The 21824-nt window shown below is 30.8% G+C and overlaps 1 protein-coding gene across 1 annotated transcript; it reads left to right on the top strand.

The window, feature by feature from the left end:
- The first annotated feature begins 469 nt into the window (after positions 1–469).
- Positions 470–21622, top strand: LOC130441236 (transient receptor potential cation channel subfamily A member 1). Its single transcript, XM_056774822.1, has 19 exons — positions 470–607; positions 7027–7183; positions 8943–9033; positions 9114–9309; positions 10108–10337; positions 10401–10712; positions 10815–10920; positions 12663–12841; positions 13115–13279; positions 15741–15855; positions 15925–16094; positions 18447–18591; positions 18654–18743; positions 18995–19213; positions 19271–19708; positions 19765–20046; positions 20191–20350; positions 20437–20567; positions 20667–21622. Exons 4-19 carry the CDS (start codon positions 9202–9204, stop codon positions 20820–20822), a joined length of 3006 nt encoding a protein of 1001 aa, XP_056630800.1. The 5' UTR covers positions 470–607; positions 7027–7183; positions 8943–9033; positions 9114–9201; the 3' UTR covers positions 20823–21622.
- Positions 21623–21824: the final 202 nt, after the last annotated feature.

Here is a 21824-nt window from a genome sequence, read left to right as displayed (position 1 = left end):
TTACCGTCGATATTTTCAGCAAACAAAATTAAATGATTATTATTTATTTAAGTCGAGTAAGAGCTTTTTTACTTTGTTAACGGTTTCAAAGAGAACTTTGTTTTATTTGTAATGCCCGTAGCGTCTCATATATCAATTTTCTAATTTGGTAAAAGCCCTAAAGACAAGCGTTCAGTATGATATTTCATTATAATCGACTAATTAATTCCATCACATCTACGAATGTCATTTTGTGTAACTCACAATTTTATCCGTTACGTAAATCTTTTTGTTTTATTGATCTTATTGGAATGAATAAACGAAAATATCAAAAAGTGATTTTAGTGATTAAGCAGCTTCTGATCCAAGCTAATTTCAATTATACTATTTAGAAAATACTCAATACTTGAAATAATCAACCGAGGAATCTGTTTTTTAGACATGGATTTTATCGTCGTTCCAATCGTTAAAATTGAAAATAGGATTAAAGGGTGCTGTAGGAAGTACTGGAGGATTACAGAATACGTTATCGACAGATCATGGAGCAGGACATAGGCCCAGTAATGCTTCAGAAAAGCCCGCGGATGGTGTTTGCCACATTTCGCAAAGTCCCTTCAGAATATTAAGAGTAAGTTATATCATTCTGGAATGTCGGGTGAGAAACAAACCTGTTTAGAGCTAGATAGTTGATCAAAGCATTGTTAATCTTATGAAACCATTTCTGTTTTCTTTACAGAAACAAACCTTGTACAATACTCTGTCACCAGTTTTATTATTCATTCCACATTTTGTGTATTGCAAGGAAATTTCATCAGCTCTAGCTCAGGAAAAACAAATTAGTTGTTCTAAACTCTCATTTGACACATTGTTAATTGTTGGAGGAGATGAAAGTTTGCACTGAGACTAGTCGATAAGCTCAATATAATCTGAGGCAGCAAAATTGATGGTCTGTTAGGCACTTATTCTCTTTTCGAATCTTGCTTTCTAGCTTTTAGCAATGTTCGAAAAGTTAACTGCCCAACATGGATTCTGTCATTTAACGCCATTGCTAACAATAAACTTTCGTAAAGACAAAAAACGCAATCCTCTGAATCACAGGATCAATGATCAAACAATGCTGCCACTAGTAAGTAATTTCATGTCAAACCAGACCACTATTAATAATTCTCAGTGAATTATTTTTTAATTGTACTTCTTGATCTGTGACTTCTCTAAATGTAGTAGTAATTGGTATCTGTACATTGTCATTTTTTTTATCTTGAAATATTTGTTTTGCAATATTGAGTTTGTTTGCAAGTGATGTCTCTAAATCGACTATTTCCATCAGCCGTGTCGTTTGAGCTCTAGTATATCTTCTCCAATATCTACAAGAAGTGTTGCGGTTGGTCACCTGAAGCAGTGACCTGTGTATAGCTCAGGATTATCCAAATTCAGAAATTTTGCAATTTCATACGGAATTTTAGCAAACGTGTTTACACCAATAGCTTGGACTGTGCACTTTTCATTTCGGTAATTAATAAAAAAAAAACGTTTATGTGGAATATGACTGGAACGTAATTTCGTGTATTTAAGGTATAAATCAAATTTTAGCCTTCTTCAACCTCACATCTAATAACAAAACTTCTTTCGTTGTCAGTTTTTGAACTTACTTCTCCTTCAGTATTCAATTTTTGGCGCTTCTTCTCTACGATATGCTCCAGCGATGCCAAATATTGCAGTGACTTATTTTTTCGGAAAATACTGGAATTCTGAGTTTCTTTTAGAAATTTATGTCCCATATTAAATACTTTGGACTTTTTTGACAGAAAATATGTTTTTTAAAACACATTTAGGCATTGTCCACCAACTAAAAACGTATTTTTAAAGAAATATGTCACAAAATATTATTTTATTACCATTGGACAAACAAAAAGTTTTAAAATAAAATATTAAGCGATTTAAATTTTTTTTCAAACTTCGAGCAACATGCGCCTACTAAAAATGATAATTTATATTTTTTTTAATTTTTACTGAATTCTACGTAAAGAACTGCAACTTTGGAATGGTAATGGACTTTCGAAATCACAAAATAGTTATTTTCCTAACAAGTGCGGAAAGTGACTGCAGTTATCCCGGGCAAGCGGTCAAGTGCGGCAAAGACACTTTACTCATGAGTTATGAACATTATTTTTTCTATGACCGTATATACAAAAAACTACTAATTATTATCAATATTAATATTAAGAACACAATTTGTTGCATTCTGTAGACTAGTAAGAATTGCCGGTCCAGTGGAATTATTTGGTTTCAACTGGAAGGTAGATGACGTCGATGAGGATGGCATCGGTTGCAGTTCGCATAAAGATGACGATGACGGTGACGGCAACGGCTTTACGTCATTTGTAGTACAGAGAATTTGATTTGATATTTTTTCTTCTGATTCTCGGAGTCCTCCAAATAGCCCTCAGCGACAGTAGTAGACTTCCAGCCATCGAGATGCTTTAGGTTGGTTATTTCTTAGCCGGAGTCTGCTAGGAACGTTGCCAAAGAACGTCTGAAACTGTGTCCTGTATAACGTTCCGAATCTCTGCTGGCATCTTACCAAAAGTGTTTACGCCAATGCATTGAACTGAGCATTTTCCATTCTTATAATGGATAAAAAATCGGCGGTGTGGAGTGGTAGGTGGTCGTAAATCTGTGTACTTTCTGTACAGCGTCAAATAGGTTCCATCATTTATTTCTTCAGAGAAAACAAATGATCTTGACGAATGATTTTTCGAATCAGAAATTTTCACAACAATTAGGTTGTCTTTATCTTGAATGTCGTCGACAGTGATATTTACAAGCTCGGATCTGCGGAGAGAGCCAGCCAGTGCAAAAATGGTACTCACTTTAATCATCAGGTATACCTCATCGGGAGCTAGCATAACCCTGGATATATCTTCTTTGGTAAAAACTTTCTGTGCTCGAAAACCAATATTTTTTTGTTTAAGAAACGACGTTAGCTTATGGAAGTTTCCTATTTCCAAATTTTGTTTTATATTTACTAAACTTTTTACCATCGAATAGCGCGATCATAATGTATTAGATTTGAAAACCTTACTTAGGTCTGAAAAATACGCCAGAAATACCTCTTCCTTATAAGTTTAGCCCCTTTTTCCTTATACCATGTGACAAAATGGTCGTATTGCTTCTCATACCTTAGTCTGGATTTGGCAGGTAACAGTTCGGAATTAGTTTCATTTGCAGCCTTCAAAATGGCTTCGGGAAGTTCTTCGTCGGAGGAATCCATTAATATTATTGTATCGGATTCGGTTTAATGTGGTTTAATTTAGAAGAAGATTGTACTTATTCGGTCACTTCCAAGACGTTTTGAATAACTTTGAAGTTTTAGTAAGAATTACACGCCTGGGTTATCATAGCAACTGATAGCAAACCCAGGTGGTTTGATAGTTGTTTTGTGACACTCCTTTGAAGAATATACATAGTTTATTATTTTATACTTTCAAAAAATTAAAAATGCTGCAAAAAGCTAGTAAAGGTTTAAATTTTATTCGATGGACTATTTCGTAAATATTTATTTACCCGTAATAACAATAGTTATAACATCCGAAGTAAAAAACTATCTAATAAGGTCCAAATTTGCATAATTTTACTTTCAAAACTAAAATGCGTGCGGGAAAGTGGGTTAAGACGCACGGTCGTAGAAAAGCGTTTTTTTCGAACTATCCTAGAGAGAGATGAACCGTGTTTTTCTTAGTTTGGCATTTAGTTCTTTGAACTTATCTCGTATAAAAAAATTATCAAAAAATAAGACGGTACGTATATTTCTCGTGACTGTTGTAGATATGAACCATGGTGAAATTCTACTGAAATTTAGTTAATAGTTTAGACTAGAATTTTTTTAAAAAAATATGATTCTCTCAGGATATACAAAAGTTTTCGTTTTGTAAAATTGTTTCTCATATACAAAAAAATGTACGAATAATTGAAAACCAATAATTTTTATAAATAAATTTATTATATAATGATTTGAAAAGTTAACCAGTTAAGTTAAAGATAACCATTTTCGCTAAAACTAATGAAAATATTTGAAAATCTATTGGAAATATTGTAGAAGGTCTCTCGTACATTTATGGTGGTGTCCATAGAACAATTTAACCTATTGATCAATATCTTGAACACGAAAACAAATTTTTATCTAATCCACTAGATATTATCATTTAATAATTTCTACATAGAATTGAAAAAAATTACATTTAATTCGCCATATATCGACACGAGACATTACAATCGATATAAATTTAAATACGCGATACCGTATAATTGGAAAATTTGTATAAAACCTTAATTGCATATGTTGAACCATATTTAAAAAAGACGTGGAATTAAAACCAAACAAATCCAATTAAATTTATCAAAAAGCAACTTCTAGTTTAAAAACTGAAATATAATTTTCAAAAGTGGAAAATTTAACAATTGATTTTTCCTTATATCCGAAAATATTGAGTTGCATTAACGCGCTGTTGCCGAAAGTTTTATTTTTCTATATTCTGGGAAAATTGCAGAATAAATTATGATGAATACTTCAAACGTAGTAATATACTTTTAGTGAAAAAAAAATATCTTGTTTACTTTGAATGACTTTCGGTTTGTACTAATTTTTCTTAAAAAATTCTGAAAACATCGAAAACTGCTCGGGTATGACTGAAATTTGAAAAAGTTATTAATTGATCCATTTGAGGAAAAGTTATGCTTTTATACTTTCAGTAGTAAGTAACGTTATAAATAATACTAAAGTTTCTTTTATTAAAAAAAGTTTATTATAAAAAAATCAATATTTTGCAATACTAATCACCCTAAGTATAAAAGAAATAAATGTTACGCAAAAAAATCTAATAATTGCATCAATAAAGCAGACGGTTGAAAGAAAAATTAATATTATTAATAAAAAATAAATAATAATAATAAATATATAATTATTTCTTATCCTATAAAGACTTTATATAAAAAGTAGTTCGTTATAGGTTTTTATTATTTTATATGCCAGAAATAAAAAAAAATGCACGGTTTTACTGCTTTCCCAACATCATCAAAAACTTTTGATGTTCGAGAAAAATCTTCATTCAGATTCGGCGTATGAGGTACGGTAAATACGGCCAAGCAGATTATTCGGAAGCTCCGGCTATTCAGTTGATATCGCGACGTGAGTTTCTAAGTTCGTCAACCAATTTCTACCATAAATTTTTAACCATATTTATATACGTAATTTGAATAAATTATTTTTAATGATATTAAAATTTTTAACCAAAGTTATGAAGTTTTCGTAAGTTTTACAAAATGCAATTTTAAATATTTTTAACAAAATTTACTTTATTTTTGGAAAAACTATTTGAAATAAAATTCCCTAAATATATTATCTTATAATTTTAAAAAACAAAAGTTCATTTAAAAATTGTAATCAACGATCAATTAAATTAAAATAAAATTTAAATTACGTGTTATAATCAAAGTTTACTTTAAAATCAAATATTTAAAAATGTCATAATTAATATGATAAAAAACTAGTTTTCTAAGAAAATTAATCCCCAGTGTGATTCAGAAAATGCGTGGGAACTTATTATGAGAAGATTATAATTTTGAAATGAAACTGGAGGATTATTCAAACGAATCAAAGTGCCATTTGAGAGAGAATATAAACTGATGTTTCGAGAAAAATAAATGCAAAAATATTAAAACCAAGATTATGTTTATTTTTGCGACTGTGATTGATGAAATGTCGGATGAAATTTCTCTTCACCACTGTGCTTACCAAAAGAAAGATTAGTCTTTCAAGACAGACTTTATGAGGAAATTTATTGATTATTAATTTTCAGTGCTCTCAATTTCGTATGTCTAAATGCGATCTTCTTTATGGATGATTAATCTGTATTACGTAATCAAAGCATTCCAATTTCCCATATCATCTCTTTTAAAAGTATGTGTTTATCTTGCCTAATCATTGTCCTAAGTTCATTATGACACTAATACAGTCATAGTTTAATTGTTAATATTCCATTACGTTGTCATACAAGCCTCTTTCTTTATAATTCTTATCTCTCTTTGTATTATTTTTGATTTTTACTTTTACATCAAATAATACTGTATATCTGAATAGTACCATGTCTTCTTGAAAATATGGTTTCAATCTTCGCCAATCACTCTAATTTCTTATCCATATTTCAATCGAACGTACCTAAAGTCTTTCACCGATCATACAAATAAAATTTTCATATTAAACGCATTTTATATAAATTAAGATGTAACGCGTGTTGTTTAATTTACTTATTATGTAAGTAATGCGATTAGCTATTAAAATATAATGGATATATGTATGAAATTGAAGGTACACGTGGTTGAAAGCATGCAATTTCCCAATACTGCTATGAAACAAGATTGTATATTAATATTCATAGTTAGAGATACTGAGTATAATTCAATTTGACGCACAGTCACGATATTCTTTCAACAATAATCCATTTTCGGTATACGAATTTGCTTATCCCGCAAAAGATCTATTTTCTATTAACATTCACACGAAAGAAGTATATATTGAAGAACATTAATTATTTTTGATAATAGCTTGTCTGGTGTATGTTATGAAGTATCTTTCGCGAGTTTCACGAAACAAAATTAAAATATTTGAAGGATTAGAACTAAAAAAAAATTATTTCATTTAAAAAATAACGTATTTGAAAGTTTTTGTGTTGAACCGGTTAAAAGAATTCATCAAACTGGGATATAAACTTACCAAAAAAGCCATGGCCATCAATGGGTCAATAAGGGCTTATAAACAATGGACTAAAGTATTGTTCTCACCAAGAAGAATGACCCCAGAGGATGTCAGTGAGGTTGTTACGGTAAAGTATTTTCAGTCATTTAAAAAACACCACTGTCAGTTAAAAACTTTTTTTCATCGTTCACATTTTTAATGAGATGTTATGCCAGCTGGAAAGAACTCGAATTTTTAACGAGAAAAATTATTGCGGCTCCTCTTTTTTGTATATAAATAAGTTCTTCTAATTACAGGCGGCCGAGAGTGGTAATTTAGATATTTTCCAACGGCTTTACTATGACGATCCTACTCGTCTGGTTATACAAGACAGCCGTGGAAGAACACCCGCTCATCAAGCTGCTGCCAGAAACAGAGTCAATATTCTACAATTTATCCTAGAACAAGGAGGAGGTTAGTTAGATCTTCTAGCTTTACAAAGGTTAAGAAAACTAAGTTGGAATTTCTGGAACCGTTGTTGATATTCATACTGAACACACTGTTTACACAAAGCCAACACTCACAATTACACTGTCTGAAGATTAACCAGTTCACCTTCAGTCTCTGAAGACGATAACTTGGTTATCGAAACGCGTGTCAGATAATTTAATTGCGAGTGTTGGTGTAGTCGTGTGCTCAATAGAACCAGAAAATATTTGGGTAGGAAAACACGTCGGGGATTTTTTGTAATTTCCAGAGGCTTCAGCCACCATTGAAAGTGGACATATTATAGAACCTTCTATTCTTTCAATCATCCAAATTCCAATTTATTGGACTCTCCCTTGATATGAAACATTTCAACATTAAGAAATATACAAACAGCTGGTCGATTTAAATATAAAAAAATTTATAAAATAAAATAAAGAAACATAATTACTGAAGGCGAAACTAGTAAATATTTCTTAGAAATCAAAGCGTTAAAATTCTGTAGAGACTGTTTGGTGTTTCTTTTGGATTTTCCTTCTCCATGAACTCTTTCTTGTGGGTACATATTTCTATACCAAAAGAATATTTCTATTTAGGCTTTTACGTAACTATCTTAATTAATATGTGACTACCCCCGATTCCCAAATGACAAGAAATCTAATCTAAAACCATCTTTGAAGTTTTAAAAGAAATATTAGATTAGATAGATCATATGGACGCTAACACAATAATATTTAAAATTAAGTACCATCTGAAAACTACGACTTTATTTAGAAATAAAAATAAAACTCAAGTGCAAAGGAGAAACTAAAAAAGCACGACTGGTAACTGACGCGTTATCCACTTTCTGAATTGTACACGTTCGTCTCTAAGGATTACTGAAAATAATTCGTGAGCTCCAGATATTTACTTATATATTTATACAGGAAGGAAATAACGCTTCATAAAAAATATTTCATTGAAAATAACAACCTTATTATTAACAATGTTTTTTTTCGCAAAGTCTTGTTTGAAATACATACAATCTAGGGTCGAATGATTTCAATCCTACTTCTTGATAAATCTAACTATGTTTATATTGATAATACCAGGGTTGCTACTCAATCAAGTGTTGAGCTAGACAAATAAAAACAAATATTTGATTGAGGTACCTTCAAAACATGTGATTTGAACGCTTCAACCGCTTATTCATATGTAGAAAATTCGATGTTTTGACTGTTCAAAAACGTTGAACTAATGTATAAGATCTCACATTATCTTGTTGGATAATGCTTGATTTCCCTGGTTTTTCCAACACTTCTAGCAAACAAATTTTGGTGTTCCATTCAGGATTGACATTTCTACGGAACGATAACAACATGTTCAGTTATTTCGAAAAAACAGGTGACCACTTGCTTTGAAGTGCTTCTTGAGCGAACAACTTCTGTTGGATTTGGCTCGTCTTGAAATACCCATACAGAGCAAATCTTTTTGACAGCCAAATTTTGAATGTATACACAACAGCCGATTTTGGACGACCTTTACGCAATTCGTCCTGTAGCGAAGTGTGTCCAGGATTGAATTCTAAAAGCCAATGAAACGCCGGGAGTCATAGAAAATCATCGCACGAAAATGTTGGCGATTTCAATCCATTTTTTTAACAAGAAGAATATTTCAAGTATCTGTAAATAACTCAAATAGCACTTGTATGACAACAAAAATTAAAAATTCTAAATATTGAATTAAAATATTTATCTTCTAATTACAGACTTGAACATTTTGGATTATGCAAACAATACACCTCTGCACATAGCTGTTGAACACGAATCGTTGGACGCCGTTGATTTTTTGTTAGCTAAGTAAGTAACAAACAACGTATTCGAATATATTTTCTTCAATGTCTTTAAATTTTATTTGTAATTATTTTTGTTAATTCCAGAGGTGTGAAAACTGATATTTTAAACGAAAAAAATCAAGCTGCTATCCACCTGGTGACGGAACTTAATAAGGTGAAGGTATTGGAAGTGATGAGTCGACATAAAGAAAAAATCAACATCCAACAAGGAGGCGAACATGGCAGATCGGCGCTGCACATCGCCGCTATTTACGATCATGAAGAATGTGCCAGAATTTTAGTAAGTCATATTATTACATACCTATAAACATCCTTGGATTTTCTATTTGAATAAAGTCAGTTTCTAAGTGCTATGCCGTTAAAAATTCGTTTCGAAATCTGGAAAAGAAAATTAGAGATAATGAATTTTTATGTATACTGCATAGAACGACGATGGAAAAGTAAAATACGATAATCTCGTATCCGCAGAATGTGGAAATTTCATGAATTAGCTGGTGAAAAAAGTTGGTAGTGTTTCAGTTTATTCAAAATACGAAAAAGTTTTTAGAAATTTTCGTTATTTAGTTGAAACTTGTTGAGACTTTCTCTTGAAAGAAATTGATTAGAATTATTTTTATCGCACAATTAAATAATTTTATTTCTATTTTATTATTTTATTTCTACTTTCATTGACGAGTAAATCGATAACTATCATGCTCTATGAGGAAAAATATTTTATTTTGCTTATTTTTTTTTAAAAAATCGTTACTTGTTTCGTATAAGCATTGTACATTGTTTAGTTTCGAATTGATATAAAATTTTATACAAAAAAATGCAACTTTAGTCAATATTTATTATCTTTTTTCCAAAACGTATTATTTAATCTATATTATAAAGAGTATCAATAATTTTAGGGACAAATAGGAAATGTTTTATCACTAATCGACAGAAAATTTTGATAAACCATTTTTTATCGGGACATCTTTTCCTGTCTGAGATAAAAGATTTTATCTTCCTTATTTTTCCCATAAAACTCGTTCGTGAATTCCAAATAAATAAAAAAATGTGAATATTATTACTGAAAATCGGCGTTTATTAGATTTCAGAATTTGGCGCTTGTCCGAAGATACCTTGTAACAACGGCTATTATCCCATTCACGAAGCTGCCAAGAACGCTTCTTCAAAAACTCTAGAAGTCTTTCTACAATGGGGTGAATCTAGAGGATGCAGTAGACAGGAAATGATCTCGTTTTACGATTCCGAAGGTAACGTTCCACTCCATTCAGCTGTCCACGGAGGTGATATCAAAGCTGTAGAATTATGTATAAAGTAAGATATTATCGAAATTATTGTTATAAAAATTTTTACAATTTTTATATTTTCGTTTACTAGATCCGGTGCTAAAATTTCCATCCAACAACAAGACCTTTCAACGCCCGTTCATTTAGCTTGCGCTCAAGGTGCCACCGAAATAGTTAAATTAATGTTCAAGATGCAACCCGAAGAGAAAATGGCTTGTCTACAATCTTGCGACGTCCAAAAAATGACGCCGCTCCATTGCGCCGCTATGTTCGACCATCCGGAAATTGTTGAATATCTAATACAAGAAGGCGCAGATATCAACGTTATGGATAAGGAAAGAAGATCTCCAATGCTACTAGCCGCTCTTAGAGGTGGATGGAGAACGGTACATACTTTGATTAGGTTAGTATCTACCTCATACAATTCTCTCGATAAAAAGTTACTTATTTCTCCTTGGTGTTCACATATTCGAATTTCAGTTATAAGTTGATTGATTTCATTTAGATTGGGTGCAGATATAAACATCAAAGATGTCAATAGAAGGAACGTGCTTCATTTGGTGGTTATGAATGGAGGGCGATTAGAAAAATTCGCAACCGAAGTAAGTGAGGTAAACACTAAACTTGTAGCTTCATTTTATTTTTCATTTTAGCTATTAGAAATTTGAGTAGTACTACACTGAATATAATTTTGCCATTTTGAATATTATTTATGGCAATTACGACAATTTTTTTCACACAAGTAAATTAGATTATAGGTAAGTATTTATCTAGATGTATATCGACACTGAATAAGCATGTTTTTATTTTGAAAACACGGTGAGTTCAAATTTATTTCGAAATTTTTTAATTCACTAATTTCAATTAAAAATACCATTTTATTATTTGTAATTAATATAATTAATTAATTAATATATAATATAATTAATTATATAATTAATTAATTAACAAAACATAGTTAAACGTTTAACTTGCATGATTCCTTTAAATTTACTTTGATTCGCTTTCTTCTCTTCTTTGCTCTATTAAGGAGGCTCCCGCGCTTAATGTCGAAACATATTATTATTTTTTTATAATTTAGAGTATGTGTTATCGATCAAAATCTAAAATAATTCGAGTTTAAAATTCCCATCTTTAACATGAGTTCTTATAGGAGCCATAGTGAATTTCCTTAATTACAAATTAAATCAGCTCTCGCATTACACACTCCTCCACTGTTTACCTCCAGGCGTCAGTCGGCGTTGTGCTACAGCCATGTTAACATGTCCGACATGATTGATGCTCTCGCCAAATGTCAATTGCGAAGTATGATTCGTTTTCTACAAGCTGAAGTCCATAGTACCGCATAAATCCATCGAAGAATGAGTCGTGTGTATGTGGGAGAAATTTCATGAGTGAATGATATCGAAAGTTTAAAGATGGCCGTATTGATTTGCTTGATGAAAGGGACCAAGGCTGCAAATCTGTCGTTTCAGTTGACCTGGTTCAACGAGTTGACAGAATGGTTAAAGAAAACTGCAGATTCAGCATTACTGCTTTGTCTACGGAATTACCAGAAGTTTCGAGGTCTATTTTGTCCTCTATTGATACTAGGCTACATTTGCGGTAACTCTTCGGTGATTATGTCGAAAAGTAACCCTATCTTTTGGTAATAAAGTTTTTGTTTTATATGAACATGTCTTTTATTCGATCTATCGGTTATTCGGTTTGTTGGAATTACTCCTCTGCAGAGCTGTTATATAAGTGTATGTGTGGCAATACTGGACGCTCAATGACTGTTGTTAACGTTTAATTTAGCAACTTTTATGTATTGTTTATAAATCAATGAAATATTGTTTCAATGTGACTAGTTCGGTAGACGCAGGCGATGGTTTGATTATGAGTGAGAAACTGTGTCAATTAACTAAAAACTTGAAGAGGGTTATTCTTCCAGCAGCCCTAAATGTAAATTATATAATTTTTTAGCCATTCGAATATATATATTTAAAGGATAAAAAAAAGTTTATTTCAGCGGATAAAATTAAAAAGACCGCCGATACTTTTAGGTTATTTAGTTGTCACATGTGATACACCACAAAATGAGAGTTGAAATCCTCTGTAAATTGCTTGTTTCTGAGTAGTTTGTGATACGGTAAATTATTTGGAACAAAAGTCCAGACGTATTCGCAATAGAAAGTCAAATTACGAGAAAAATTTAACAAATATTAAGACACATACCAACTTTTATTATCTTATTACGTACACAATGTCAAGCGCTTGCTTTATCTTTTTTAGTAATAAATTTACTTCCTATTATATGTTTAATTTTGTTAGACAACATAATTAATGATAATCGATTTTTTTGTTTCCAAAGTCGAAATCTAAAGAAAGCCTTCTTCAACTTCTAAACGAAAAGGACATCAACGGTTGTTCTCCTTTACATTACGCCAGTAGAGAAGGGCATATTAGAAGTTTGGAAAATCTTATTCATCTAGGAGCTTGCATTAATCTGAAGAACAATAACAATGAGAGTCCCTTACATTTCGCTGCCAGGTTAGTAAATATTTATTTAGAACTAGAACAGATTTATCTTTTTTATCGTATTGACGATCTTTCAGTCTATTTTGTAAATACTGAGATGTCTGCCCTATGTAGACAGCGTCACAATTAGTACAGGGCACTTGATATATAATATTACTTCTTTTGCTTTTTGATATTTTAGATTTTAATTTAGTGAAATATAACTATTGATGAGATTCTACAATGTATGAACGTTAATTGTTGAATTATATTAAGAACGTTGATTTGAATTTCTTTTTACGTAAGGTATGGCCGATACAACACCGTTAAACAACTGTTAGATTCAGAAAAAGGCACTTTTATAATCAACGAAAGCGACGGCGGTGGATTAACCCCATTACATATAGCTTCTCAACAAGGGCACACAAAAGTTGTTCAACTTCTACTCAACAGAGGAGCATTATTGCACAGGTAATACACACAAATAGTATCAGTTAATTTATCCAATCTAACTATACTAATTTTTTAACTGTGATATTTACGTTTACGTTTTTATCTTAACGCTTTCCGAGAGCTGAAATAGTGGAAAATATTGCGTCTAATTAGGGAAAATACACAATTTATTCTACAAATTTGTAAAACAAAGGCTGCCGACACGGTTCACTCGTCACTGCCTATTACCGAAAACCAAGAATATTTGCATTTTTATTGCATTACTGCGATTCGGAGCATTCTAAATGGAAATGAAATATAACTACAATCATTTTTCGTCATGTATCAACAGTAGAAATACGAGGTTTGTCTATTAAAGGACGAGACCGGTTACGAAAAAAGCCACACACCTTTCCATACGTTTTTCCATCGATCTAAGCAGTGCTGGAAGTCTTCTTTGGTGAGGAACTCTGCTGTTTTTGGCTTTACCGTTTCCATCGACTCAAATCGGGTCCCTTTTAAAGGCGCACAGTGCCAAATCTGCTACAGATAGCGCGTTATCGGCAGGTGCGTGCAAAATCGGGTCGTTTTTTACGAACTCGTTCTCGCAGTGTTGTCAAAACTGACAGTCTGACCGTCTGGAACCCATTTAGTCATCACGATACCGTTAAAGTCGAAAAAAACTATCAACATCATCTAGAATTTTGATTCGTTTTGTGTCACATCACTAAAGCTCTTACACCACTCAAAAACACGCGCACGAGATAGAGAAGAGTAGAGATTGCATCAATGTATAGCATTCAGTTGGAATTTTTTTTAATTTAACGAGAAATTTGAGATTGATACGTTGCTTCTGTTTTTCGTCACACATGGTTTTCGAAGAAATACGTTCGTTTAATACAAATGCACTACTCGTTTTTTATCTTACCCGTCTAGGGCTTCATCTAAGCGCGAAGTCTCGTTTTTAATAGCCAGACCTCGTATTGAAGGAAATATTAATCTCTGGATAATAGCTTTTTCTCAATTTGAACGATTTTTTCTTGTTAAATAATGTCCAAGTACAGGTATACTCGAAAAATTTGTCTTAAATGCCAATTATAACACAAAAATACTAATGTGAAAAGTAGCAATCATACTGAGTTTGATTATTTATCAAAAACAAAACCTTGTGGGTTTATTATAGTTTGAAAAAACGTTAAGAAATGTGAATATTTCTTCATTTTAACAATGTTTCTTCCTACTTCATATTTCGTAAATAAAACTGAGTAGTACAAATCCTTCAAATTATTATTTAGTTTGGCCTATTTATACTAAAAATTAAAAAACTGAATCAATTCGTCTATTTTTGAAATTATGGTGAAAGCGCTGGGATATTAAATTATTATTTCTCCTAGTTTCTGAATAAAAATCATATCAAATTCAAGGTTGATTTGTATCGTGTTAGGGCTGATTCAATTTAGCATTCTCTGCGTATTACTTTATAATCCTAGTAAATTGTTCAACTTAGTATTCTGGCTACACGTCATACCGGCTCTTAAGCCCCTTTCTAATTATTCTCCTAATGAACAAAATCATAAAACAGAGGCGTAACGCAGAAAATTATATTGGGAAACTAATTTATGATACGTTTTTTCTCTTCTTAATATTTTTTATATTTAAAAAAGGGGATTTTATACTTTTCCGGTCCCCTCGTTTTTTTGGGGCTCTATAACATAGAAAAATCATCCGATTTCGATGAATTTTTTTTTAAATCTTCGTTTTTACGACGGATTTACGAAAAAAATATATAGTATTAGAAAAAAATTAAAACTTATATTGGTTTCAGGGCTTTAAATGTTCTTGAAAACGCACTTATTCACGTATAATTGTTGATAACTTTTTTACAAATAATCAAATGAAGTTGTTATATTTTTTTCTATAATCTACAAAAAAAAACGAACAAATTGAAAATAATGTATACAAAAATGTTGATTTATCATGTTTTTACAATTAAAAATAACAATTTTTGACTTTTTCTCACATATAATCGTTTGTACTTTTTTTATTAAGTAATAATTAAAATTACATTAACAAAATTATTCTTTAAATCACTTATTGTAATCAAATGTACAATATTAAAAGTTAATTTTTAAAAAATTGAAAATTTTCACCATTAAAAAAATGGTATCATACTAAGGTTGTCTGTTAGAGATAAAAATGAATAAACAAACATTTTTTTCCAAAATGTTCTTTTTTTGTGTAGATTAAAAAAGATTTTAAAAAAAAATTCATCGAAATCGGATGATTTTTCGATTTGCTAGAGCCAAAAAACGAGGGGACCGCCTAAATATAAAATTACCATAAAAAATTTCATATATTATTATTATACGTCGTTTATCGATTTTAATTCAATATCTATGAAACGAATATCTTAGATATCTTTATGGTAAATAGCAATTCGGTATTGACATACATACAGCACGACATAAACTCTTTCAATTATATCTATATCTGTCCCCAGGGACCACAACGGCAGGAACCCATTGCACTTGGCAGCCATGAACGGATTCACTCAGACGATTGAATTGCTACTATCTGTACATTCCCATTTACTCGATCAAACCGACAAAGACGGGGTGAGTTCAATAATTTTTAACAAAAAATATATTAATCTGTATAGTTACTGAAATTGTTTCATCTTTCAGAATACTGCACTACATTTAGCTACCGTAGAGAATCAACCAAACGCGATTGCCTTTTTGCTTTCAGTGGGTTGTAAACTATTATATAATCACTCGGAAATGACGGCCATAGATTACGCCATCTATTATAAGTTTCCCGAAGCAGCTTTAGCTATGGTTACTCACGAAGACAGGTAAGAAAACGTTTTGATTTCAACAAACTTATCGACAACCGAATTACGAAAAAAAAAAAAAAAATGTGTGTGTCAGCTCCGACGCACGACTGGAGTTTACTCCTTAAGTTCGATAGTCTAACCAGAGGCAAAAAGAGTTTATTTAACTTAAAAAAGATTGGTTGATTGCCAGAATATTTTGGGCTTCCTTCATTAATTTTTTTTAATCTGTAAGCTCGCTGTCTCTCGGCTGGAGTTTTTGGAGGTTTAGATTTTTTCCTAGTCAAAAAATATAAAAAAAATTAGAAAATTTATAAATGCATAATTATAAAAATTTTAACCGACTTGATGAAAAAAGGTTTTTATAAACATTTTTTTTAAATTATTATGATTAATTTTTTATTTAAAATATAATATTATCTTAATAATTAACAAAAATGGTTATAAAAAGATAATTATGTCACTAAATCTTTTACATACAATAATAAATAGTACATGAAAATTATTTAAATAAGCTAAAAAATAACTTTTCGGAAGAAAATTATATAAAAACATTATTATAATGAAAAAATATTGTCGATTTTTCTGATAATATTATCCAATTATTGACTACAGTTGTTAATATTTAAAAGAATATATAGACATCCACAAAAAAATTAATTTTTGGTTAGGTTAGAAATTTTCCATTTTATGTGGATGCGCTCGATAATTCATATTGGGTTGATTATCTAATTTTATGTGTTATTTTCAAATATATATTTATATGAACTACATCGATAATTATTAAAATATTTAATAAATACAAATTGCACATGCTCATACATATAATACATGAATTATAACGTACCTTGCAACCACGTGTTTGTTAGATGTTCCGGCAATATCATCTACACCTCTTTCTGCCATAGTTATTTGAAAATACTTTCAGTTCGCTTTAGCGGAACACAATGATAATAAAACTTCACAATGACAGCAATATAAGTATGTCGACACTGACAAATTAGAAAGTTGCGCATCATACGGTGCGCACCAAAAACGTAACGAGGTCATTCATCGATAGATTTTACTCCTCACATTTTTCTCATACCGGGCCCCTTATATATGCAAATCGATTCTTAAGGAGTAAACTCCAAAAATTATGCTGCAGAAGATGATAGGAATCGAATAACTGTTTTTTCTGTTTCTGAATTTATTTATTTCATATGAATTGTAACAGATTTTTGTTTTAAAATGGTAATCATTTTTTGTTATTATTTAGTAAAATTCAATTAAATGTTTTCCCAAATTTTGTGATTTTTCGCTTTTTTTAAAAAAAATTTCTGTTACGGAGACGTGATTAAAGTAAGGGGGGACAAAAAAGGAAATATAAACGGGGTACGTACCGGGTGTCCCAGTAAGAATGGCTCTCGGTCATATCTCGGGAACCGTTTATAGTACAGCTTCGGAAAAACAAAATTTATGACAAAAGTGACCTCGAAAAAAACCTGGAAATTATTTACAGACTTGTAGGTCCACCGCAATTGAATACAAAAAATTATAAAATGAATATTTTACAAATTTTGCCTAATTAAGATGCATCTAAACTATGATTATCGTATTCTTTAAGAAATTCAGCGTATATTTGATTTTACAAGTTTTAGTTTATCTCTTCAAATTAGAGATGGGGGGAAGCGGGAACTTTATTATGAAAACGCCTGTAAGTCCAGTTCTACTTAACCTATCTATGTAAACTTAGTCTTTTTGAAGAGAGCCCCTTTCAACCAATGTAAAACCTATAATTTGAAAAATGTTGAATGGAAACATGCAGTTTTAATTGAGGAATATAAAAGTAGACCAAATTAGCAACAGAATAGCGAAAACCGCATGTCGATATCTTTTTCGTATTGCGACATATCCTAAGAAATGGTAAAAAAAATCCGTTCAGTCAAATCGGAGTAATTTCTGTTTAAAGGAAAATTCTTAAAATTCACACATTTCTTAAGATATCTCGTAATACGAAAAAGATATCGACATGCGGTTTTCGCTATCCTGTTGCTAATTTGGTCTACTTTTATATTCCTCAATTAAAACTGCATGTTTCCATTCAACATTTTTCAAAAATAGTCATAGTTTAAATGCATCGTAATCAGCCAAAATTTGTAAATTATTCATTTTATAGTTTATGGTATTTAACTACGCCCTCTAGGAGAAGACCTACAACTCTGTAAATAATTTCCAGGTTTTTGTCGAGGTCACTTTTGTTATAAATTTTTTTTCCCGAAGCTGTACTATAAACGTTTTCCGAGATATTCTTATTGGGACATCCGGTACATTTAAAAATAATGATAATTCAGGACTACAGCTTCCAATAGCTCATGTTTGAATTTGTTTCAGGGCACAAGAAATTTTAAGCTTAAAATCCAATAAACATCCTTATGTAACTTTGGCTCTAATAGCGTCAATGCCACGAGTTTTCGAAGCCGTTCAAGATAAATGCATCACGAAACCGAATTGCAAAAAAGATTCCAAATCCTTTTATGTGAGTTCAAGTACGTAACATAAATATGTTTAAAAAATTTGAATATATATTTATATTTGTAGATCAAATACAGTTTTTCCAGTCTTCAATTGCCTGCTTCGTCTTTGGAAGATGACAAAAATGCTAAAAGGGAACCTTTACCGGCTTTAAATGTAAGTTTTTTCTAAATAATCCAATGCAGTTTAGTCCTGCGAATTCACATTTCAATCTAAATTTATTAAATCCGCTTCATAAATGAATAATTTGAAAACTTGATTTACAGTTTTCTATATTCCTAAATCAAAATAAATTAACGAGAGCAACGAAGAAGAACGAATCAAACTATTTTTTATATAAATAAAATTTATAAGGAAACTGTATAAGAAGCAATTTTTTGCTGTTTTTAATGTTTTGTTATTTGTAGGCGATGGTGATTCACGGTAGAGTCGAATTATTGGCTCATCCTTTGAGTCAAAAATATTTACAAATGAAATGGAATTCGTACGGGAAATACTTTCATCTAGCCAACATCACTTTTTATAGCGTGTTTTTAGCTTTCATCACGGCTTTTTCTTCTCAATTGATTCAACAGGAACCCCCTCAAGCTAATATCGATTTCAACGTTACAAATATAACCCATGAGGTAGTTGAAATATTTTTTTCTCAAACAGGAATCATTATAGATTCTATATATTTTTAGGAATACGTGATGATGAGTAAATTACGTATACTACGACATATCCATATCAGTCCGATGATGTATATCTGTGCCTTGGGTATAATAGTCTACATTGGTATTAATATATTCAGAGAAGCTCTTCAATTGTACCAGCAGAAATTTTTCTATTGTATGGACCCCATGAATTTGGTAACGTGGTTATTGTACGTTTCGGCTCTCGTTATGGTTTTACCGATATTTCGTGGTACCGAAACCATGTTTGATTTGCAATTTTCCAGCGCTTCGTTGACCGTATTTTTGAGTTGGTTCAATTTGTTGTTGTTATTACAGAGATTCGATCAAGTTGGAATATACGTGGTCATGTTTTTAGAAATTTTACAGACGCTAATCAAAGTATTAATGGTATTTTCGATATTGATTATAGCTTTTGGTTTAGCTTTCTACATATTATTATCAAAGGTAGGTTATTATTAAAGATATAGTGAGTATTTACTAACCGCGATTGTTATTTTTAGGGTGAACATCTTTCTTTTAAGACAATTCCTATGTCGTTAGTTAGAACGTTTTCTATGATGTTGGGGGAAATAGATTTTCTCGGTACTTACGTTAAACCGTATTATTTAACCAACGACGGGCAAGATCGATCTTTTTTACCCTTTCCGATTCCAGCTTTTTTCATTTTGGGTTTATTCATGGTTCTAATGCCTATTTTGTTGATGAATCTTCTCATTGGTTTAGCTGTTGGAGATATAGAATCTGTCAGAAGAAACGCTCAACTCAAGAGATTAGCTATGCAGGTAACGATCATTTTATTATCAAAATTTTTACTTTGTAAATGTACAAAATCTAATGCTAAATTCTAAGCTAAAGCTCTAAGCTAAATTCATAAATCTAGAATGATTTAATTATTAAATAATATCGAAATATTTGTTGTTTTTTAGGTTGTTTTACATACCGAATTGGAGCGTAAACTTCCGACGTTTTTGCTGGAGAAAGTCGATAAGATGGAATTAGTTGAATATCCTAATGAATGCAAAGGCAAAGGTGGTGTATTAGACTTAATTTTAAGGAAATGGTTCGGTTGTCCATTTTCAGATGATGGTAAGACTTTCAATTTTATCGCGAAAAAATAAAATTCATGAAACAAACAACTCGACGATGTGTTGTTGCTAAAAAAATGTTTTTAGGTGCAGTTGATATAGCAATGGACAATACAGATGATTACATAGTTGCCGAATTGGACAAAACTAAGAAAAAATTGAGGGAAATTACAAAAACATTGGAGAGGCAACAACAATTTTTACGTCTCATCGTACAGGTAAAGGATATAAAATGATCAATATACCAAAACTACGATTGAGCTAATCGACGTTTCTTAATAATTACGTCTCTATATTTTTTTTTCTGCCGATTGTAGAAAATGGAAATAAAGACTGAAGCTGACGATGTAGACGAAGGAATTCCATCTAGTAACTTGAATAGGGTGAATTATGGTTCTAATAAATGGACGTCACCGAAAATTCGAAAGAAGCTCAGGACTGCTATCAGTTTCACAAATAAGAGTAACTCTTAAAATATTAGACAAAAAGTTATTTGAAATTTATATTTTCTTATTGTTATCACGAATTATCAAAAATATATTCATAAAAACAAGAAAAATCATTGTTGAGAAAAGTTACTAAAAACAAACAAAATGTTTTGTTACTGAAAAAAAAATTAAAACGAGAAATTATTGATATTTCTATATAATCAGTTAGTTAACCAAAATTGATTCAAATATCTCATTTTTATTTACAAATTCATTTACTAATTACGATAAAAACGATAATTTCCGCCCGTCCATCATTTTCCTCGAATTTTTTTCATCCATTCTTTTTAGCCACTCTGTAGATGAGATAAATATCTTCCTGAAGGTCCACTTTCGCAGAGCTTTTTTCGTCGTCACCTCTGTATACAATTTGATCTCAATCGGTTTATTTTTTTTCCATGTGCTTTTTTTGTAATTTTCCATTTAAATTGCTTTTATAGCTATTTCCGTAATCATTATCATAAATCATTATTGGTATTTTGCGTGATCACACATTATATTTTTTATTTTTATAAACTGCATCATTTTCGTAAATAGTGAATTGATACAAATTATCATTTAAAACAATTTTGATATTTATTTGCTAAACAATATCTTAACCAATTTATTTTATATAAAACTGTTAGATAAATGATTTATTCATCATTGAAATGATGAAAATATATGTCGTGTTAGTTTTAAAAAATTATATTGTATGTTGAAAATTGGAAAATATTAATTTTTGTATGCCGGCAGAGCAAATAAGCACACGTTTGTCAATTTTCAAAATAAAAAATTCACAGAAATATTTAGTTTTATTTAAAACCTAATAAAACTTCCTTCTTTAAATGAATAGTTATGCAAAACAACATACAAAAAATGATAGATTATGCAACCATCTTTACAACTTTTTCTCTTAAAGCAAATTCAGAGAAACGATATACAGAAATACTTAAACAACAAACACCCTAAATGTTTTGACATATTGTCCAGAAATGTTTGTGATTG

The sequence above is a fragment of the Diorhabda sublineata genome, chromosome 3, assembly GCF_026230105.1.
Source record: "Diorhabda sublineata isolate icDioSubl1.1 chromosome 3, icDioSubl1.1, whole genome shotgun sequence".
In the NCBI taxonomy this organism is placed as follows: domain Eukaryota; kingdom Metazoa; phylum Arthropoda; class Insecta; order Coleoptera; family Chrysomelidae; genus Diorhabda; species Diorhabda sublineata.
Note: the sequence above shows the minus strand (reverse complement) of the source record. Positions and strands in the feature narration are given on the sequence as shown.